Source organism: Mastigoproctus giganteus, chromosome 10 (genome assembly GCF_048544385.1).
Source record: "Mastigoproctus giganteus isolate SK-2022 chromosome 10, ASM4854438v1, whole genome shotgun sequence".
NCBI lineage: Eukaryota > Metazoa > Arthropoda > Arachnida > Uropygi > Thelyphonidae > Mastigoproctus > Mastigoproctus giganteus.
In genome coordinates, this window is record NC_143584.1 from 163,724,944 (window position 1) to 163,749,439 (window position 24,496).

General features: G+C 35.5%; 1 protein-coding gene across 1 annotated transcript in view; it reads left to right on the forward strand.

The window, feature by feature from the left end:
* LOC150079444 (ferroportin-like) overlaps positions 1-24,496 on the forward strand; it is a 53,432-nt gene that overhangs the window by 19,573 nt on the left and 9,363 nt on the right. Inside the window, exons 2-6 of the mRNA XM_090383074.1 lie at positions 1,939-2,181; positions 4,432-4,653; positions 5,740-5,931; positions 13,378-13,821; positions 22,614-22,741. Of these exons, the coding sequence (XP_090239200.1) occupies positions 1,939-2,181; positions 4,432-4,653; positions 5,740-5,931; positions 13,378-13,821; positions 22,614-22,741 (1,229 nt within the window). The remainder of the gene's footprint in view (positions 1-1,938; positions 2,182-4,431; positions 4,654-5,739; positions 5,932-13,377; positions 13,822-22,613; positions 22,742-24,496) is intronic.

Consider the following 24,496-nt stretch of genomic DNA (forward strand, 5'->3'; position numbering starts at 1 on the left):
AGGATGAGTACAGTATAATAAGATATTTTGAGAGAGAGAGACCACATTCACATAACTTTTATTACAGTATATTGTTATAATTGTTCTATTTTATTATTAGTTATCGTTGTTAATCTCTTACTGTGCCTAATTTATAAATTAAACTTTATCATAGGTATGTATGTATAGGGAAAACCATAGTATATGTAGGGTTTGGTACTATCTACGGTTTCAAACATCCACTGGGGGTCTTGGAACGTATCTCCTGCAGATAAGGGAGAGACTACTGTTTATATAAAATGGAAACTAGAATTGTATTCCGGGCAAATATCCCAATATATCTTTAATTAATCTATAATTCATCTAAATAACCCACAGTAAGCAGTTTGACCATCCTGATTCCAGCACTCATGGTATCAAATTTCAAAGGCCTTGCACACCTGCCAGCTTTTTCAATTTTTTTTCATAAAATTTTAGAAAAATATCTTTTATAATTTTTCAAGAGGTTTCTTTCTTTCTTTCTTTCTATTTTTTTTTTTTTTAATAAATTTTGCTTTGTTTTTCACATGCAAAATTTGTTATGCTTTCCCATTACAGAGTGACAGAAACTGAAATTATGATTAATATATCTTTATAAGGGTCTATATATGATCCAAGTTATTGAGAGCACTGGGAAAACGGGGTGCCTCCGTAGCCAGGTTGGCAGGAGCAGCAGTGTGTAGCACACTTCTTGATTAGACCGGGGTTCGAGCCCGTGACTACCAAATATGGAGGATATGGAAAGGTCAGGGAATGACCACCGCATATCCCCGGAGCAATATGGCCTTAGTTGCTAATGCTCCTAAAAACCAAATAACAATAACATATAGCACTGGGAAAACAAAAATGGGAAAACAGATATATAGAATGGGCAGGTTAATCAAAATATCTCATAATGAGGACTTTAACTTTTATGTTATCTCATTAGGTGGCAGTGAACACAGTGTATTGATTTGGCATTTACTTAATCTATAAACTTAATTTGTAATCTTTACTTAATCTCTAATATATAAACTCTATTCTCAGTGATAAGATTTCTCGTTTATATCTATCAGTTATCAATTTTTTTTTGTGAAATATTTTTAAAAAAATGGGGGGGGGGGGAAATCTTAATATCCAGAGTTGGATTTGATTACATGTGCCAAAAAACAGTAGTTATTAAAAAGTCATTTATGCACTACACCACTACACTGTTCATTGCTAAATTATTTGTTGATAGTGAAACTGCTAAATTGCATACAGCTTGGCGACAAAAACAGCTTATATAAATTCATAATTAAAAATTTACATGATTCTGATTAATATAAACTCAGTCCTCATTGAGACGCATATTAATAATATATGATATGCCTTTCTTGATGCAAAACTGAAGGATAAAATTGTGAACAAATATACTCGTATTATCCCCAGGGACTCGCATCTGATGAGTATGGTTCTTCTCTTTTCATCATTCAGAATCATCATTCTTCTCTTTCTTGGTGATTCCCTTCTCTCTCTCTCTCTCTCTCTCTCTCTCTAGGCGCCTCCGTAGCCAGGTGGGAAGGAGCAGCAGTGCGTAGCATATGCTTCTTGATTAGACCGGGGTTCGAGCCCGTCACCACCAAATACGGAGCATGCGGAAAGGTCAGGGAATGACCACCGCACCGGAGCAATATGGCCTTAGTTGCTAATGCTCCTAAAAACCAAATAACAACAAAATAACATCTCTCTCTCTCAGGGTAACTCGGGTTTTTTTTTTTTTTTTTGGCTTGTGTGGCATAAGCCTCAGCCATCCTTGCACCATATGGCTAATAATAATATTCAAGAACAGTTTTAATGGTGTGTACGATCTCTGAATGTTGATTGTTAAAACAGTAAAATTTTGCTTAACCGATTCCTAGAATGATTTTTTCATATTAATTTAATTCTCTTATATTATAGCTGCCCGGACATCAGTAATTATCCAAAATGTTATGGTTCTTTTATCTGCGGTGATACTCTGCCTTGTTCTCTCTTTTCAAGAAGAAATCTCTTCAGTATGGGATGGAAGCTTGGAGGTCCTGTTCCAGATCTTGGTAATTATTACAGCAGTAATCGCTTCATTAGCAAGTACAGCTAATGCAATTTGTATGGACAAAGATTGGATTGTTATAATATGTGCAGGAGACAGTGAAAAACTAGCAGGTGAGGTGCTTACTTTTCCAAGATAAGTATTATTTAGTATTATTAGTGGTAAATGATGTAAGAAAGCAAATGTATACAGCATCAACCAAAAAAGGGGGGGAAAAGGGAAAACCTCTCACAATACTTGACCATTCCCCCTAATGCTTTGTATAATTCTTCCTTGAATTTATTCATACTATTCACTTCACAACACCAGATGGAAGATTGTTCCAACAATCAACTACCTTCTGGCTGAAAACAAATTTCTGCTCATCTGTCCTGTAGCCATTCTTCCTTAATTTAATTTAATCTCCCCTTTATATGTGTTGTCTGAGTAAGAGTAATAATGCCATCATTACTCAATACATTCAAGGTTTTAAACAATTCAATCAGATCTCCTCACAGGTGCCTAGTTTCAATATGCTGCAATTTGCAAAACTGAAGTCTTTTTTTTGTGAGATCATATTTCCATTCCCCCACACTAATTTTGTTGCTTTTCTCTGAACCTGCTCCAACAGATCCATATACTTTCTAAAACAAGGTTTCCAGACCCGTATGTAGTATTCAAGATGTGGCCTGACCATTGCCTTATATGGCAGAATAATTATCTCCTTATCCCTGCTTGCAAATTTCATGTATATCATTGATAAAAACCTGTGAACTGTCCTAGCAGCCCATCTGCACTTCCCATATAGAACTCCATATCTGACTGCACAATTACCCCAGGTCTTTTTCATTCTCTGTTACCTTGAGTGTAGTACCACACAGTTAGTATGTTCTGGGATTACTGCTGCCCATATGCAATACCTTGCATTTGTCAATGTTAAACTTCATTGTCACTTCTCAAACCATCTATCTAATTTTTCTGAATCTCGTTGCAATAGCATACCCTGATTACTGTTATTGACCACACTGGCAACTTTTTTTTATTATCTACAAACATAGACAACATTCAGCTGATATGTCTTCATCAATATCATTAATAAATATTGAAAACAACAATGGTAGTGAACTCTAAGGCACCCCTCAGAGTTTGCTAAACTAAAATGCAAATGTAGCATGCAGGCTCAGATTGCAGTCAGTCAGTCACATGCTAGGTTAGATTATGTTGGCTATGCTAGCCGAAACAGAAAAGATTGCTAGAATTTAGACCATTCCAGATATAGGGATTCCATATAAATGGTCCTATACTGTATAGTGGTTCTTACTCTTTTTAGACTTTCCAGCCACCTATGAACTGGGACAAAAATGGTGTTATTGGTAGTTGGGAAACTCCACCTTAGTTATTAAGTGTGTTATCAAATTTTTTTTTTTTTTTTTTAATAAGAACCACTTATAAATTCAAATTGCCTAAGAAACCCAACAAATTTTGTTTAGATTTTGTTCATTAGATTAATTTATACATATACTGAAATATGAAGTTTTACAACTCAACTTTTAAAAAGAACTATCACAGATCCTAGTTTACCACTTCTCCTCCAGTTACAATTCACTTCAACTTTATAGATTCCACCTCTTATTCCAAAATAAAATCACTTTTCTTTGTGAAAATTCCTACCACCACTCACAAAACACCCATGGCCAGAAGGGATCTATAGATCATAGGTTGGAAAACATCACTTAAGTAGATTATGGAATCCTCAAACATTGTATATAACTATTGCTTGGCAGACATTTTTCTTTGTGTGATATAATAAATATATCTTATATTAATATACCAAAATGATTGTTAATTCAGAGAATTCAGAGTAAATTCAGAGAATAAAGCCTTGTGCGCTGAGAGCTATAAAATATTGTACAAGTAGGTTTTATACCTCTAGTAGCACGAGACCTTATGGCCTAAATTTACTTGTGTTTTTAAGCTACTGTCTTACATATTGTGGATATATCTTGCCACTTCATTGTTCAGGTCTTCCCAGTGCCTACTTAAACCACCGACAAAATTTTGATAAAAACTTTGGTAGTGACATTTACTTTAAATAAATATTAATGTACCTCTCCATTGGAGCAAAGCTTTTTATATAGTGTAGTACAATATCAAGGTAACTCATGGCAAAGAACCTCCACAATATGATATCAATGCACCAAGCCTAATTTGCTCATTGCTACATACATAAATGAGGCTATCCTACTTTTATAATAATTTATGAAATTATTGAAACAGGTGATAATAATAAAACAATTCATAATAATAAATAATAATCATAAATAGGTTAATTTTATTTCTATTAAAATTTTACATAATTATGAGTAAGTTTGCTTTCCTTACAGAAACAAATGCAACACTAAGAAGTATCAATTTGCTGTCCACAATGCTTGTTCCCTTAGTTGTAGGCCAAATTATATCTGTTTCCTTAGTGAATACCGGAATTGTTCTGGCAGTCTGGAATGCAGTTTCTTGCACAGTAGAGTTGTGGCTACTTCAAGAAATATATACATCTGTTCCAGCATTATCCCTTAAGCCTTCCAAAGAAGAAGGAAATGTTAAAAAAGGTAGCATTTTTATTACTGCTATTATTATTATAAATAATAACTATAACAACATAAAAATATTTTAAATTTATGCTATTCTTATTGTCATGATTATCATAATTTCTCTTAAGAAATTAAAATTTGATAATAATTATACTTTTTAAAGCTTAGATAAAGAGACCTTTCCAGAAATCTTTTCTGATTAAGAGCTACTTTTAGGGAGAGATTAATTGGAGCTATTTTTGTGTGCAAACTGATTTTCTCCATGATTCAGTGTTCTGCCATCTATTGAGACTATAAAGAATAAAAATTTTCTGTTCATTCTCAGTTTACCTTTTAAGGTAAAAATAAAATTTTATATCTCACCATATATTTTGATAGAAAAAAAGTAGCATAATCCTAACAGTTGTGTATGAATCTTGATCAACTGTGTATTTTAAAAAAAAATCATACCGGCAGGTGTTGTGTACAAAGTTCATCATTCAGTTTTATTGGAAAAAAGGCAAGAAATACAATGATAGACCTCTTTTTTGGATGAAAAGTCTTTAAAGTTTTGTCTTTCTAGGATCAAAAATGTAAGCATGCATGTTGTTTGCACGTTACACCATTCAATACATCTTTCTAAAAATAACAAAATATTGAAAACACTATTTCAAATAAAGAAGATTATTTGTTCATTGTTATTATAATTTTTTTAATTTAAAAAGTTTACTCTAAAGTTGGTCATGCCAAAAAAAGTTGTGCAGTTAGCTGTGTTGTTGTATGCAGTATACAATCACTGAGAGAGCTGATTTTTTTTTATGGTTGTTCTTCTCTAAATTTAACACAAGTAACGATGCAGATTGAAAGTAAAAAGGATAATGAGGGAATAAAATTTGTGTGATCATCCCTTTAATAGTTTTTTTTCTAAATTTTACCAGTTTAACACCTGTGAAAATTCCTTTTTGTGTTCGTCATTGAGTTTTGTAATCAGACAGTTAACAAAAGTTGAGAATTCTGAAAGCAAACAAAATTAAAAAATATATATGTAAATACATTACTTGATTATTACAATGTTGGTTATTAAATTTGTAATTTAATTATTTATACCGATGTGTTTTTTAACAGCTGAAGAACTAGCACCAAACCATAAAACACATAGTAGGAATCTGAAAAGAGGATACCATTCTCATATACAACAAAGAATTGCCAAAAGCATAACTGGTTGGAAATCATATTTCAGACATGAAATATTTCCTGCAGGACTTGGACTTGCATTACTTTATGTGACAGTATTAAGCTATGATAACATAAGTATTGGTAAGTTGTTACTTACATTAGTGTTAAAAGTTGTGCTGAAACGTTGTATAATTTTTTTGTTCAAGTAAGTGATAACATATTGTGGATATATCTTGCCACTTCATTGTTCAGGTCTTCCCAGTGTCTACTTAAACCACCGACAAATTCTGCCTGGGTCCACAACATGCATGCATGTTGTGGACCCAGGCAGAATTTGTTGGTTCAACAAGCTGCAGTCTGCAGTTGCTGTTCCATTTAAATTTTGAACATAGTTTAAAAAGAAGCCACCAAGTAGACCTACAGCTCTGCAATAGTGCATTCATCCCAGATGAGAATTCAGTGGAATTGCTTTGAGGAAGTTTTACACAAAGCCCAAGATAAACATATCCAGGGCTTCACATCTGGTGAGTATGGGCTTGGCCCACCCAGGGTCCTGAGCTGGATATCATCATTCTTCTCTTTCTTGGTGATTCCCTTTTACTTCTGACTCTCTCTCTCTCTCTCTCTCTCTCTCTTTTTTTTGGCTGGTGCAGTATAAGCCTCAGGCTTCCTTACACCATATGGCTAATAATAATAATAACCTGTACAGTGTGCTAGTTGTGAACTTAATATGTCAGGATCAGCAGTGTGTAACTTTTATGTTGCTGTCTATGGGTGTGTGAAACCATACAAGTTACAGCTCATACAGAAGCTGTTCATCAACCACAAAACCAAGAGGATGGAAATTTGTTGGTGAATTCCACCATGATTAGAGTTTTACAAATATGTTGCCATTTACTGTAGCATGCGTGCCAGGTGGGAAGGAGCAGCAGTGTGTAGCACACGCTTCTTGATTAGACCGGGATTCGAGCCCATCACCACCAAATACGGAGGATGTGGAAAGGTCATTCAGGGAATGACCACTGCATATCCCGGAGCAATATGGCCTTAGTTGCTAATGCTCCTAAAAACCAAATAACAAACTAACTAACTGTAGCATGCAAAATTTCTAGTTTGTGAATAAAAACTTAAAGATATCTTATATCGCCTGGAATTGGTTTCAGGTTTGTATTTTGTATCCTATTGACATGATAATGTTTTAATTTTGTAAAGGAGGCTTGTAGCTCCCTATAAAATTGGCTTGCCAATATGCATACATACATTATGTGCACGTGCGCACACAGTGTGTGTGTGTGTGTGTGTGTGTGTGTGTGTGTGTGTGTGTGTGTGTGTGTGTGTGTGTGTGTGTGTGTGTGTGTGTGTGTTTTCATAACTCTTGTTGACCTGTGGTATCACACTCCCATGTCATAGCAAATGATAAGCAGAAAAACACAATTTTGAGTGTTCGACTCTTAAGCCCCCAGTTCTTACAGATGATTCTAGAGATCTTTCCAACTTAGTTTTTGATTTTATCCTTGAAGATTATAACCAGAGAAAATCAAAGGCTCCATTGAAGTTGGTAAATATCCCAAAGAAGGTTTTTTTTTGTATGTGTTGTGTGTTATTTCCGACCTCCATCGTGATGACCATAGTGTCCTCCATACCTCTGCCCTTAATAGAGCCATATTGCTTTAAAGATCGGAAGTTCTACATATGTTAAATGAATGGGAATCTGCTGGTAGTAAACCATTCCAGAACTTTACCTGTGATTGGCAATAGGGTGATAGGCCAGTAAGATGTCAGTTTGGTTGGAGCTTTTATCTGCACCCTTTAAGAAAATTTTAGGATGTATCAAACAGGTTGTAGAAAATTGCTTGGTATAATCTACCAGATTCTCTTGATTCTTCATCTTCTATTAGGTTTGTTCTAAGCAGTGGTGAGCTGTGAATATTTTAACAATGGGCTCGCAATTTTTCCAACTTTCTAACGAGTAAATTTGATCGGTCACGGAAGTGACATCATCTGTGGCTCCCACTAGAGTCGCTTCCCATGCTCGCACTACTAGTAGTGTGATTAGAGCGCGTTATGCATTTTTCATGACCGGTATGATATCTCGAGTCGGGCCGATTTAGGGAAGTGGACAGATGCAGCTTATTTTTTGCCATTTTTTGCACGTTCACTTATACCGTGCATATAAGCGAATGTGTAAAACGTTCCTAGGTCTATCTAAAAAAAAAAAACTTAAAAACCTGATCGTCATTCCTCGCCTTATGATGATAACTAGATACAACAATGTCTGGAGTTCTAACTTTTTAGTATTTTTGAATAGTATGACGTCACAATCATGCTTCCCGAAGTTACTACTGCAGTAAATATGATTGCAACAATACAAATATTTGTCAACAATTTCTTTTTTCGTCTCGCATTTTCGTTACATTCCATTGTTAGGTTCCCCTAACAGCTGCATATGCTGCTTCAACTACAAGATCGGTACATCAATCGGTGCTATTTTACAGAGATATTTAGATACGTTGCACTTGCGATTATACATCTCTTACTTTAGTTATCATAAATCCATTGTATCTTGTCTTCCAGATTTTATGAAAATCTGAATGATCAATAAAATATCATTCACATTTTTTCATGTAATCACAGATTACATGAAAAAAAATTATTTCTCAAATATTCAAGAAAAATTTATTCTAAAAATTGCCATATAGAATTTACTTCTTTATTATTATTTGTTGTCGATCTTCTGCTTTGTTCAATAGCTGAGTAATGAATACAGAGAAATGATTTGACGTAACGATCCGGATCAAATTGAAGCAATGGTTTTCCATTTAGATGTATGGTCATCATAATCTGCAACGTGTTTAATTGTCACAATATTATTCATTACGCTGAAAGCTTGCTCACCTTCAGCACTGCTAATCGCAATGGTTTCAAAGATATTTTCTGGATTTCTTAATTGAAAAGGTAATTTCACTTGATTTTAAAGATAAACTGTCTTCGACAAAATCTCTAAAATCATTAATTTTCATTTCATATTTTATCAGAAAACTTAAATTTCTTATTCGGTTTTCACCATTTTGCCACCGAGACAAAAGTTCTTTCAGATTCCATGATTTCAGGTAGCATATGTTTAAAATTTCTTTCAATGGTATTGTTATTTTCTTTATTTAATTTAATATCACCCTGTTGTATTAATAACTTAACCTTTAAGGATAAAACAGTGCATTTGATAACTTGTCACGAGGTAATTTTTTTACTTTTGATTTTGATTCCTTCAAATTCTTTCCACTTCAACATGCTCTCAATTTTAGCTTCATAATTTCCTTCAGAATTTTTCAAATTAGCAGTAGCATTGATAGTTCGAATAATTAATTTATATGCTTTTACCACTGTTTCCTGTATTTTATTGCATCAAGCTCCTGCAGGATGTCGATCATTAGTGCCAAATGGTTAAGAAATTCCAAATTTAAAAGTCGATTTAATAATCCAGAATATTTAACTTCTGATTAAAAATGTTTGCACGTAGTGGGATAATTCCTTCAACTCACAATTGCCGTCCGCAAGCTACAAGCTGCTCATCGTGGCCTGAACACACAACCGATCTTTATAGTTTCCACATCAAGTTCTTTAGCAATCATCCTTAATTCATGCTAGTTTTTTGAAGGTTGGTGATACAGTTTTTTTTTTTTTTTTAATTATTGCCTGTATGCCATTATATTTTAGAACATTTTCTACACAGTGAAAGGCTCGACAAAGTTTCAAAATCTGCCACCATTTCATCTTCGTAAAGTTTATATAATATCTTAGTTGCACAATCCCCCCCCTTTACGTTGCTACTCTCTATGGTTAATGAATTTATATGTAGTGTTAGTGAATGTTCTGTAGTATGTGTTGAGTGTCAGGCCTCTTTGCCCAGGAATCAGCCATCACTTGGACAACTGCTGTCCAGTGCCCATTCTCGGCATATGGAGCCAGACCTGTTTCCTGTATTTTATTGCATCCACTGGAGGTAGTGCAAAACCAGTGGATGCATTAACCCCGTACTCACGTTGCTCAGTCCTGAAAGAACAGATAGGGCAGGAGGGGGGGATGGGGTTATGATCTTAGTTAAGAAGCATATTAAATCTAAGACGGTGCATCCAGTCAAACTGGATGATCAGTGCAGTGTTGAGTCAGTTTGGTGTGAAAGCATTAGAAAAACAAAAATGATAGGAGTATGTTATAGGCCAAATGACTGTGATGAGAGTGATGAAATCTATACAGACAAATAGAGTGGACCAGTAAATCAGAATTCCTTTTCATGGAGATTTTAACTTTATCAGTATTGACTGGAACTTGTGGTTCAGTCACTGATACAGTAGCTAAGAACATTTTTGGATTTATTGAATGTCTGTTTTCTACACCATCATATTAGATAGGCAACAAAAGAGAACAATATCCTTTATCTGATTATCAGATACATTAAGATTGTCACTAGGTTGCAGTGATTATAGTGTACTGATGTTGAAAATATTCAAAGATATAACTGTGATAGCAAAGGAAATAGATAGAACTGAACTGTTATTAGTTCTTTGAATACAGTGCAAAATGTTGGAATCACACAGATATTCAGCTACTGTGACCATGTAAACATAGACAGGAGAAATTTACTGGAAGGCATGGATCACTCACTTCTCCGAAAAACATATGCCCATTTGTCGGAGTAAAGGGGAACCACAACACAGGTTGACCAGAAGCTATAATCCATGTCAAGAATCTTCTTAATTCTCAAACTGGCTATGGAAAGTATATTGACTAGTGTGACTTCTCGGTATGTGACTGCATAGGTTTTACAGACACCACTTACATTGTGAAACTGTAATCTCTTAATTTGCACTTTCTAATTATCTAAATTTCCTAAAGGCCAGAGGTGAGAACAATGCATACACAGTTGTCTCTCCTAGTCCGTTTGTTACATGGAAATTTTCTTCGTTCAGCGGAAACTATTTTAAATGTAATCACCAAGGGGAATCCAAAAAATTCGCTATAAAGAAGCTCGTTAAACAGAGGTCCGACTGTAATTAAATCAAAAATGAAGCAATTTTAAAATACATAACCGATCAATTACGCCTTTAAAATGCTGGGAATGGGGCCCCGCCGTAATTTCGGCTCTGGATACTCAATAATTGCATTCAGAATTTCATTTGTAAAAAAAATAATCATCTCAACAATGGGCTCGCAAATTTTCAAAAAAAAGAACAATGGACTCTCGTGGGCCCACTATTGCTCACCACTGGTTCTAGGGCATTTGCTATGTTCATTTAGTTTTATAGTAGCGTCAGTTTCAGCTTGAGTGAGTGGCTCTTCAGTAGCAGACTCATTGCAGTCTTGATTTTCCCATCTGAGGCTCCTGTTTTTTCCAAATTGGTGTTTGGTGTGTCCTGAATAATAATAATAGAAAGGAGGTTCTCTGTGGTCTCCATCCAGGAAAGGGAATCTTGTCCACCAGGTTCAGCAATGGAGTTAAAGACTTCACTTAATCTGTATTTGTTGCTTATGGGTTCATGGACTAATCCCCATGGGTCATTATTGTCCATAGTTTCAATGAGGGCTTGCCAGGCATTTCACATTTGGGTATAAATTTCTGCAAATTTTGCTTACCCAGCTCAGTGCACAGACTGACCAAAAAAAAAATAAGAACTTTTGTATTAAAACAGTCACAGACAGAAAAAATACAAATAAATGTGCTTTCCCCATTGAGACTACACAGGCTGTTTAACTGCAGTAATCTGAAACCAGAATGGGGAAAGCGCATGATCTATCAGACTTTGAAAAAGGTCTTACCATGAGTGCACATTTAGCAGGAGCTAGGATTCAAGAAATGATGAAAGACATAACTGGTTTCTCAAAAGCATCCATCTCAAAGCTTTTTACTGACTGGAAAGCAAATGGTTCTTCCACATCTCAAAGACATAAATGTGGAAATAAAACAATACTTCAAGAGCAAAGCTGTCATATTCCAAGGAGGACTGTATGAAAAAATAGGATATTCAGTGTGCAGAAAATAACATCTGAATTCACCCAAGTGTAGAACTGACCTATTTCAACCTGTACCATGCTTAGGGATTTGAAGAAATTGGGTATTTGCAGTCGCCTGCCTGTTCGGAAGCCACTTGTTCAGTCCTTGATTAGTTTTTGTTGGATCTCCAGAATGTCATTAATCTCCTCCAATTCAGTTTAAATTTTAGTTTTGGAAATGAAAATGAATCGCATTGAGCTATGTCTGGAGAGTGCAGAAGCCATTTGGGGGAAACCAGGACCATATCTTAGCCAGAAATAAGGCCACTATAGCTGAGCAGTGGCCTTATTTCTGTACCACTGTATCCTTGTGGGAGGGTACAGTAGTATCCACATAATGATTTACTACAATTGTATGTTCATAGTTTCTGCGGAAATGTGTTGTCAGGCCCCTTTAGGAGAGTCCCAGCTGCTCTACAAAGTCATGAATGATGAATTGAGATGCATGCCTGTTTTTGGTAAATGAACTCATTAGTTTGTACAATGTATTTATTTCAATTAGTTATGGAAAGATGCTCTGATCACTTTTTGTGGCTTCAATAGAGGTTATTCCCATTTTGAATATCACAAACTACTCAAAAGTTTGCATTTGTCCCAGTGTTTGCCCTCTACAGACACTATCCTTATTATTTTATGTTTTAGAAGCTGCTTTTCTAAGTTTATAACAGTTTACACAAACTCATTCTTTCAAATCCATTGTCCTAGTAAAACACAAAAATCATGAAGGATACTCAACATTATCTCACTTGGAAGTAACTAAAATAATGCTAAAGTAAGCTGCACAGGTGCAGTTTGCTAAAAATATACATTATTGACATATAGCAACAGAACACCAGCCCATCATCCATGTTGCCTTGTCCTTGGTAGTTGGAAAAATTTTGGGTAGCGTGCATGCATGTGGTTTTTGATACTATTCAAAATAAAACACTGCATTGTGGCATAATGGGCAAGTAATTTCTACAGATAAAGGGATGGTTGAGTGAAAGAAAACCTTCTTGGACTAATCTTATTAGTGTAAAGCTGGGCTCGCTGTTATTTTCAACATCTATTAATGATATTGATGAAGAAATATAAAATTTAATGTTGGAATAAACTTATATCTGGTTTTGTAGATGTGGGTAGTTTGAATAAAATTCAAGGAAGAACTTGGCAAACTATTAAAGGGAATGATAGGAGATATGGGAATTGTTTGTTTGTTTTTTGACTGATGAATCATTTGCCACAGCTAATACTAATCTCTGTGAAGTATAGGCTGTAGCTATCATTGTGCTTTGTCACAGTTTCTACACATGATTCACTCCGGCCTATTACCATAGCAACCATCATGATTGCAATGTGATACATGTATAGTATTCATTAGTAAAAGCCCTTGTTGGTGCAACAGTCTAAGAGTGTTAGTTAGTTTTACTTGCTTTTGATAGTTCTCTAAATGAAATAAATCAACTAATTTAAGCAGTGTAGTATTAAAATGAAAAATAATGCTCAGAATAAATAGAATATTCTAGATTAGTAATGTTACTATATTTTTATGTTCTGTAGGTTACATATATATGCAAGGCATTTCTGAAGATGTTGTTGGTGGTATTAATGCACTTGGTGGATTAATGGGAGTCTTAGGAACATTAGTTTACCCATGTATGCACTCTAAAATTGGACTTGAACGAACTGGTTTATTTGGATATTTTTTTCAAACCAGCTGTCTTTTTCTTTGTGTAACTTCAGTCTGGACACCAGGAAGTCCTTTTAACCCTTTCTTCAAAGAACATCATAACTATACTGTCCAGTCTCCTCCACTGAATGATTCCTTAAAAGAAATTTTTTCACCTGTCCCTTTTCATAATGTAACTTTAGAAGTGATAGGTTCAGATTTATACACTTTGAAAAGTTCAAGTGATTATTTAGTCCCTGAGACATCAGAAACTAGTATTACATGTTATACATCTGTAATACTCCTCATGACTGGAATTACAGCCTCTCGATTTGGTAAGAGTTTTTTTTAAGTTATACTACAATTTAAGAGAATTTTTGAAAGTATTATATATAAACCAGCAATATCATTTTGAAGAAATCCAGATACCATATCTGGTTTTCTCCAAAATGATATTGCCAAACAAGCAACCATCTTATTGATGGTTGCTTCTTTGAAGGTTTTTTGGTCATAGTGTTCTAGTTTATTCAGTTTGTTATGGCTGTACAAGTGCGTCTCTGTCTATCTTATGAGATGGATAAAACAAAAGACTCTAAATAGCTACTGATATTGGGAAGTAATTACCACTGTGTCTGAGTAAAAGGTATTATATATTAAGGAACAGTAGAGAACCTATCTTGACCAAAAGGCCAGAAGTTCACAACAGCATAAAATAATTGTTGGAATCAAACCATAGATCACGACATAATAAACAAACATTTAAACAACACATTATTAGTCTTCTCTAATAGTTTAGCGAATTTTCCCTTTGTCACTCATAGCAGTTGTCTGGGTTTGAATCCTTTTGGAGACTGGAAAAATTCTGAAAGGCTTCTTTGATCAAGGTGTAGTTAGCAGAGGGATTAGGGTTTTGTTAGATATTCCAGATTTTTTCCAGCCTGCAATATATTCAGCTCACCCCATGAATACACTTGTACAGACATAATGCACAATAAATAAATGAGCTGACTCATGCACTAGAACCCCATTACCGAAAATAATGTGCTAAAAAATAAAAATTATGCTATCAAATCTCACTTGTAATGTATACATATTAATAATTTAAATGTATCTAGTTATAAAGTCATATTGTTTCCAGGAATGCATCCTATAAATGTGTAAGTAAATGAAATTAAAATCAAAAATTTTTAAAACATTTTATATAAAAGATTTTTTTTTTTTTTATGAAAACCCCAAACATGAGAGGTATTAGAACCTATAGTACTTAGTACTGTGCTTGGGTTGTAGGTTGAGAAGATGAAAGAAGATATTTATTGACATTAGACTTGAACTTCTGTAGCCTGTAATTTTCAGGAAATACGTATGAAGGAAAGTTGTTCCAGAAAACGGCAGTTGAATGAATAAATGAGGAAATTGAAAAGTTGGTTCTGTGAGTTTGAAGTTGGACAGTAAATGGATGTTGGCAGGTGGCGGCACATGTTCGGACTGTTTTGAAAGAGAGAGAGAGTGGGAATTATAGAAGCCAATTCAGAAGAACAGTGCCCATGGAAGTATCTGTAGAAAAGGCATGCAGCAGAAACAGTACGTCTATGAGACAGAGAGTGGAGAGACTCTGTTAAAGAGAAATCATTAATTAACCTAACTGCCCTCTTCTGAATGGAATCCAGAAGCCTGAGAGAAGTTTTGGGCGCACCACCCCCAGTTGTGGGAACAATATTCCGTGGTAGGGCGGATTTGCGATTTGTACAGAGTGAACAGCTGTTTGGAAGAAAAATAACCAAGAGCAAAAGAAAAAACCAAGTTTTTTAGATGCAGTGGAAGCAATATTTGTAATGTGCTTGTGCCAAGGGAAAGAAGTCAGGGTAATTAGCATTAGTAGAGGCATATGATGCAAGAAAGCAAGCTTATTCAACATCAGCCAAAAAAAAAAAAAAAAAACAACCACTACTCCCATTTCACCCCTCAATTCGTTCGAAATACCTGTCCAGCTGAGCCTTAAATTTGTTTAGGCTATCAACTTCCACAACAAGCGATGGAAGTCTATTCCACAAACCAACTGCCCGCTGGCTAAAGGCGAATTTCCGCACATCTATCCGACATCCGTCCTTCCTCAATTTGAATTTATGCCCTCTCAGGTGATTATTCTGAGCTAGAGGAAGAATCCCATCGGCATTGAGCATGCTCAAGCCATTCAAAGCCTTGTACACCTCTATCAGATCACCTCGGCGATGCCTAGTCTCCAGGCTCTGTAATTTGCAAAACTTAAGCCTTTCTTCGTAAGAGCAACCCTTTGTTCCATTCACTAATCTTGTTGCCCTTCTCTGTACTCGTTCCAGCAGCTCTACATCCTTCTTGATATGAGGCCTCCAGACCTGTATACAGTACTCAAGGTGTGGCCTGACCAATGCCTTATACAAGGGAATAATCACATCCCTGTCCCTGCTAGAAAAATTCCTGTATATCATTGACAAGACACCATGAGCTACTCTTGCAGCTCGTCTGCACTGCTCAGAGAACTTCATATCTGCCTGCACAACCACCCCCAAGTCCCTTTCATTCTCTACCACTGTCAGTGTTGTGCCACAGAGTTGATACGTTGCTCTGGGGTTGCTGTTTCCCATGTGTAGTACTTTACATTTGTCAATGTTAAACTTCATTTGCCACCTCTCAGCCCATCTGCTCAACCTTTCCAGATCCTGTTGCAGCAGCATAGTGTCAGTAGTGTCCTTGACAACCCTGCCAACCTTTGTATCGTCTGCAAACTTGGACATTAAGCCCGATATACCATCATTAATATCATTTATAAATACAGAAAACAATAATGGACCCAACACTGAGCCCTGAGGGACTCCACTAATAACATCAGTCCACGATGAGCAGTGTCCATTGATTACCACTCTCTGTCTTCTCCCCCTCAACCACCCCTTTATCCATAGCAGCAATTTGCCTCCAATGTCACACTGCTCCAATTTGTGTAGCAGTCTTCCATGTGCAACAGTATCAAAAGCCTTTCTAAGATCCAAGTATATAATAGTAAGAGTAATTACAAACCAGTTAGTTTAACTTCTGTTCTGGGTAAAATAATGGAGTCACTGGTTAAAGATGCATTGCAGTATCATCTAGACAAGAATGCAGCAATAATTCAGACACAGCATTGGTTTGTTAAGGGAAAGTCTTGTCTGACAAATTTGATTGGTTATTATGATGTGGTTACAAAGGAACTGGATGCAAAAAATAATTTTGATAACATATGTTTGGATTTCAGGAAAGCTTTTGACACTGTTGCGCATGGAAGATTATTGTACAAATTGGAGCAGAATGGTATTAAGGGTATGTTGCTACAATGGATAAAAGGATGATTAAGTGGGAGAAGACAGAGGGTGGTAATCAATGGGTGCTGCTCTTCGTGGACTAATGTTATTAGTGGAGTCCCACAGGGTTCGGTGTTGGGTCCACTGTTGTTTTCTATATTTATCAATGATATTGATGAAGGTATATCAGGCTTAATGTCGAAGTTTGCAAATGATACAAAGGTTGGCAGGGTTGTTAATGACAGTAATGGCAGTGTGCTACTGCAACAGGATCTAGATAGGCGCCTCCAGGTGGGAAGGAGCAGCAGTGCGTAGCACATGCTTCTTGATTAGACCGGAGTTTGAGCCCGTCACCACCAAATACGGATGATGCGGAAAGGTCAGGGAATGACCACCGCATATCCCGGAGCAATATGGCCTAAGCTGCTAATGCTCCTAAAAACCAAAACAACAACAGGATCTAGATAATTTGGGCAGATGGGCTAAGAAGTGGCAACTGAAATTTAACCTTGACAAATGCAAAGTACTGCATATGGGCAGAAATAACCCGAGAGAAAAGTACCAACTGTGTGGTACTACACTTAAGGTGGTAGAAAATGAAAAAGACCTGGGAGTAATTGTGCAGTCAGATATGAAGTTTTCTAAGCAATGCAGACAGACTGCCAGGGCAGGTCATGGGGTTTTGTCAATGATATATAGGAATTTTGCTAGTAGGGAAAAGGAGGTGATTGTCCCTCTGTATAAGGCAATGGTCAGGCCACGCCTTGAGTACTTCGTACAGGTCTGAAGGTCTTATTTTAGGAAGGATGTAGATTTGCTTGAATGTGTACAGAGAAGGGCAACAAGATTGGTGAGGGGAATGAAGGGATCCTCTTACCAAGAGAGGCTTAAGTTCTGCAAATTGCAGTGGCTGGAGACTAGGCACCTGCACGGTGATCTGATTGAGGTGTATAAGGCCTTGAATGGGTTGAGCACGCTGAATTCTGATAGTTCGTAATCTGAACAAGTGTCACTTGTTCAGATTACGAACGTAAGGGGGCATAAATTCAAATTAAGAAAAGACAGATGTAGAATAGATGTGCGGAAATTTGCTTTTAACCAACGGGTGGTTAATTGCTAGAACAAACTTCCATCTGTCGTTGTGGAAGTTGATAGGTTGAATAAATTTAAGGAGGAACTGGACAGGCATTTGGAGGGAATGGTGTGATTTTTTTTTTTTTGGCTGATGCTGCATAAGCTCATACACTTGCTTTCTTGCATCACATACCACTACTACTACTATTGAAGTAAATACGTGTTTCAAAGTACATACAAAAGATGTGCTAGATGTATTCTTGAACATAAATTAAGCAAGAGTCGTGTAAACATGTCTGATTATGAATGTTATGGAATTATGGCTGTTTGAATTTTACAAAATGGATATGGAGTTTTAAATGCTAAGAAAAAATTAATAAACAGACACATCTATTAAAATGATTATTCATCCCAGGTATGTGTGCTTATTTATTTATTTTTATTTTATTAATTATTTTTTTAGCATTCATCAATTGTTCTCCAATCATTTTAAATCCAATACATGTTTATACCACTGTTTTTTGTTTTTTTTTTCTAACCTTGAAACCTAGAATACATCCTAAATTATTTGCACGTACTTGTGAAACACTCAGAGGACTGAGATCCCCTGAGTCCCCATGGACTGGAGTTGTGCAAATGTATGACCAATTCACAAAGGGGGTTCTAAAGGTGACACAGGTAACTATAGACCTGTTAGTTTAACTTGTGTTCTGGGAAAAATAATGGAATCACTGGTTAAAGAAGCATTGCAGGATCATCTAGACAAGTCTGCAGTAATAGTTAAGACACAGCATGTGTTTGTTAAAGGAAGGTCTTGTCTGACCAATTTGATTGGATACTATGATGTGGTCAACAAGGAATTGAATGCCAAAAATAGTTTTGATATCATATATTTGGATTTCAGGAAAGCTTTTGATACTGTTGTACATGGAAGACTGCTGTATAAATTGGAGAGGTATGGCATTAAGGGTAAGTTGTTACAATGGATAAAGGGATGGTTGAGTGGGAGATGACAGAGAGTGGTAATCAATGGACACTGGTCTTCATGGACTGATGTTATTAATGGAGTTCCCCAGAGTTGGTGTTGAGCCCATTGTTGTTTTGTATATTTATCAATGATATTGATGAAGGTATATCAGGTTTAATGTCCAAGTTTGCAGATGATACAAAAGTTGACAGGGTTGTTAATGACAGTAAAGACAGTATGCTACTCCAACTGGATCTAGATAAGTTGGGCCAATGGGCTGAAAGTGGCAACTGAAGTTTAACATTGACAAATGCAAAGTACTGCATATGGGTAGCAATAACCAAAGAGAAACGTACTAACTGTGTGGTACTACACTCAGGGAAGTGGAAAGTGAAAAAGACCTGGGTGTAATTGTGCAGTCAAATATGAAGTTCAGTGAGCAGTGCATAGGGGCTACCAGGGCAGGTCATGGACTCTTGTCAATGATATGTAGGAATTTTGCTAGCAGGGTCAGGGAGGTGATTATCCCATTATACAAGGCAATGGTCAGGCCACACCTAGAGTACTGTATACAGGTCTCGAGGCCTCATTTTAGGAAGAATGTAGAGTTGCTAGAACAAGTACAAAGAAGGGCAACAAGATTGGTGAGGGGAACAAAGGAGTTCTCTTGCCAAGAAAGGCATAAGTTCTGCAAATTGCAGTGCTTGGAGAGTAGGCACCTGCGATGTGATCTGATTGAGGTGTATAAAGCCTTGAATGGGTTGAGCAAGCTGAATGCTGATGGGATTCTTCCTCTTGCTCAGATTAAGAATCTCAGGGGGCTCAGATTCAAATTGAAGAAAGACAGTTGTAGAATAGATGTGCAGAAATTTGCCTTTAGCCAGCAGGTAGTTGATGGGTAGAACAGACTTCCATCTTTTGTTGTGGAAGTTGATAGCTTAAATAAATTTAAGGCTGAGCTGGACAAGCATTTGGAACAAATGGAGGGGTGAAATGGGAGGGTGTTTTTTTTTTTTTTTTTTGGCTGATGCTGCATAAGCTTGATTTCTTGCATCATATGCCTCTACTAATGCTAACACCCTATATAACAAGCCACTTATCAGTCCACCAAAATTTTGTCAATATGTAAAGTGTGGGGCTGGAATGCAAAGCTGGGGCTTTGTGTTCCACCCTTTACTAACTTTCTTGCATCTGTCAAAGTAAAAGTAATGGTCTATGTGAAGTCATCATCACAAAAGTTGAACACATTCTGGAATTCTACAAAATTTCATAACACACACATATGCTTTCCATAATGTGATTTGCCGACCGGGCTAGCCAGTTGGGTAAAGTGCCTGACTGGCAACCCAAAGGTTGTGGGTTCAAATCCCGCCTCGGGCTTGGATCGGAGTAAAATGCAAAAACTTTGGGAGGTGCATTATGGCCACAGAAGCCGATGCATCAACAACTAACAAAAAAAAAATTAATAAATAAATAAAAAAATAATGTGATTTGTCATTTTAACTGTTATATTGAGCATAACAGTCAGAGGTGGACACTGAGAATAGAATTGAAATTGTAGAAGAAAAGTCAGAAAATGTCCTGTATTTCAATGATATATTCCATTAAATTAGGACAGAAATCTATTTTTGATCATTCACGATCAAATCTAACATTTTTCTAACATTTTGGGTTAGATAATAACCCAAAAATGGAATTAATGGTATTTTCAAAAATGATCACCCACATTAACAATTCATTCCTTTTATGATTTTTTAAACAAGGGCATATATTTCCCATCCCTAGTTATTCCCCCCAAGGATTTTTTTCAGGTACTGTGTTGATGAAAAAGGAGTTTTATATTATATTAGGAAGCTTATATTAAATTAATATTATATTAGAAAATGGAACTTATTATGCAGGTAGCAGGTTGGGTTTTTCACTGAGCAGATATTGTAAAATATATTTACCATTAGAAAATTTGATGTGTAATTTCATTCATGGAACACATTTCATGTTGTCAATTCATCCCCCTCCACACACACACACAAGGCTATTTGGGTATATGCTTACAGCAGGTTGGGGTTCTCAGTATTATTTTAATACACAAATTATTAACCTGAAAAATAAATAACTGAGATGCTGAAAAAAATAATTAGTAACATATAAATATAGTTCTTATTCTACATGCTCTTGATAAGCATATGAATGCAGTGATTTAAGGTGGAAAGAGGGTTGGCCTACCCATAAATTTGATAAAATTGGGAAACCTATTGGATTGTATAGGCCGATGGGCCATAACCTCTGCTGAAATTTTGTGTAGTTGAACTAGAAAATATACAATAGTTGGATGATAATTAGGTATGATATTTAGGTAAAAATAAGTATTGAGTTGGGATAAAAAAAGGTTAATATCAATATGTTTAAAATAGTTAATATCAATATGTTTAATAAAATATATTTAAACATATAAAAAACATAAGTTAAACATGATATTAACTATTTTAAAAATATTGATATTAACCTTTTTTTATCCCAACTCAATACTTATTTTTACCTAAATTAATTTTTACCTAAATATATTACACTGCATTGAGACTACCTTATCCATACTGTAGTAAAAAGTGCTAATTTCATTTCATTCCATTCCTTTTTGGCCTTTCACTTTTCTTCCGCTACTATGGACAAGTATAGAAATGTAGTTCCTGATACATGGCCAGGTGTAGTCCTCTGATGAAATACCTGATCGTGTATCAATATTTATTTCTGCTGACATCAGATCAAGCATTTTTGCATTACCTATATTAGACCTTTTACTAAAATTGTCCCCCCATATCTGATGACAGCTATACCATTTTCATTTTATTTTCATTTTTATTACCATTTTTTTTTTCATTTTTATTTGCATTTTATTAATATTTTGTTGTACTAATTTTACTTTACAGTTCCCCCACTTTATATTGGCTTGGCAATTCAGCCCATAATTTACTTAATTCGTCATAACCTTTAGGATATTAACATTCTTTCATCTTTCACTAATCTACTACTCTTATTTTTCTACTTTCCTCACCCTTATAGTTACTGGCATCTTGTATAACTTTCACTTCCATTTATACTTACTCAATTTAATTTTATATTAATACAAATTATATATATAAGATAGGCAACAGCATGCACCTTCTCCTCACTTTCATTTTACTTAGCACAAGGATAAACAAGACTTTTCTATTGTTTCCAGTAATTTAATTTTAGCTGTAAAACTTTGCATTTATTCTCTCAGGATCATGTCTTATTTAGCAACTGAATGTACATTGAGTGAAAACAGTTGTGAGCTACATAATTAGGCAACTTCCAAACAATTCTTTTTGTTAAAAGTTTAAATAACGTCACTCCAGTGCAGGAGTGCCATAGGTTACTAGATTTATAACATACATATAATTTGCTAAAATGCTATAGTGACAAAGGAAAATGCAGAAAATTATGAAAATGAAGATATATCGATACATTATATTAAACTTTATAATTGCTATTTCTTGGTGAAAAATTGGACATGAAATGCCTACATTAATAATATTATAATAATATTATTTTTATCTGACAGAGAATCAAGTGTATTATCAACTCTTATTACTTTTCTTTCTTCTTTGTCTAAAAACCAGGAATTGGCAGCTTATTTCTTTATGTCCAACATTAAACTTGTTGTGAATAAGTAAAATGGTACCCCCCCCCCCCAATTATAAACATGGGTTGCTTATTTTTAATGGCAAATAAAGTTTCTATGGGTTTTATTTTTCAGGGCTTTGGATAATTGACTTGACAGTAAACCAGTTTCTTCAAGAATTAGTAGATGTTCATGAAAGAGGCATCCTTAATGGAGTCCAGTATAGTTTAAATACATTTTCAGACTTAATAAAATTTATATTAGTAATTGCAGTTCCATGGACTGAAACATTTGGCATCCTAATTATTATTTCCTTTCTTTGTGTGTGTGGAGGATGGATTTGTTATGCAGTCTTTACACGTAGAAGAAGAGGTCATTTGTTTCACCCAGAATGGGTTATTCAGTGTATAACTGACTCCAGCATTCCTAAAAAACCTGTTCCACCATCTTGGTTTATAGCTTATGAGAATGTACTTTCAAATTACCAAAAAAACTATGAAACCTTAAGTATGAATACCTAACATTTCTCATTTGTAAGTAAAGTAAAAAATTACTTACTCTTGTTGAATTTGTCATTTTTAATCACAGAAAGTCATCCTTGAATATATTTTTATATTTCAGTATTCTTATTAATCAAGAGCTGATTTGAATTGCCATAAATGTGATATTGTTTAGAAAGAATATATTGTAAACCTGTCATGTCAAACCTGCATTGTGATCTTTCATATTATTGGCCTACTGCCATGCAGGAAACTGTAAGTATACTCCAGCCAAACTTAAAACTAGCATGTCCCAAAATATATTTTCATGCTGATTTTTGAAAATATGTTTTGGCATTAGTAGTGGCAAATGATGCAAGAAAGCAAGCTTATACAGCATCAGCCAAAAAAAAATAATAATAATAATGACACTTCCCATTTCACCAATTTATTCCTTCCAATAGTTTGTCTAGTTCTTCCTTGAATTTATTTAAGCTATCAACTTCCACAGCATCAGATGGAAGTTTGTTCCAGCAATCAACCACCTGCTGGCTAAAGGCAAACTCCCGCACATCTATTCTGCAACCGTCCTTTTTCAGTTTGAATTTGTGCCCTCTCACGTGCAATCTGAGCAATAGGAAGAATTCCATCAGCATTGAGCTTGCTTAATCAATTCAAAGCCTTAAACACCTCAATCAGATCACCTCCTAGCTGCATACTCTCCTGACACTGCAATTTGCAGAACTGAAGCCTTTCTTGGTAAGAGCACCCCATTTTTCCCTTTGCCAATCTCCTTGCCCTTCTCTAAGGATGTAGAGCTGCTGGAATATACCAACATTAAACTTGTTGTGAATAAGTAAAATGGTACCCCCCCCCCAATTATAAACATGGGTTGCTTATTTTTAATGGCAAATAAAGTTTCTATGGGTTTTATTTTTCAGGGCTTTGGATAATTGACTTGACAGTAAACCAGTTTCTTCAAGAATTAGTAGATGTTCATGAAAGAGGCATCCTTAATGGAGTCCAGTATAGTTTAAATACATTTTCAGACTTAATAAAATTTATATTAGTAATTGCAGTATCATTTTAGGAAGGATGTAGAGTTCCAGCAGCTCTACATCCTTCCTAAAATGAGACCTCCCAGACCTGTATGCAGTACTCAAGATGTGGCATGACTATTGCCTTATACAATAGGATAATCACTTCCTTATCCCTGCTAGCAAAATTCCTGTATGTCATTGACAAAACCCCATGAGCTGTCCTGCTACCCTGTCTTCATTGCTCAGAGAACTTCATATCTGACCGCACAAATACCCCCAGGTCTTTTTCATTTTCCACTACCCTGATTGTTACACCACACAGTTTGTACATTACTCTGGAGTTACTGCTACCCATATGCAGTACTTTGCATGTGTCAATGTTAAACTTCAGTTGCCATTTCTCAGAGCCCATCCGCCTAACTTTTCTAGATCCTCTTGCAGTAGCATACTGTCATTAATAACCCTTTCAGCCTTTGTATCATCTGCAAACTTGGACATT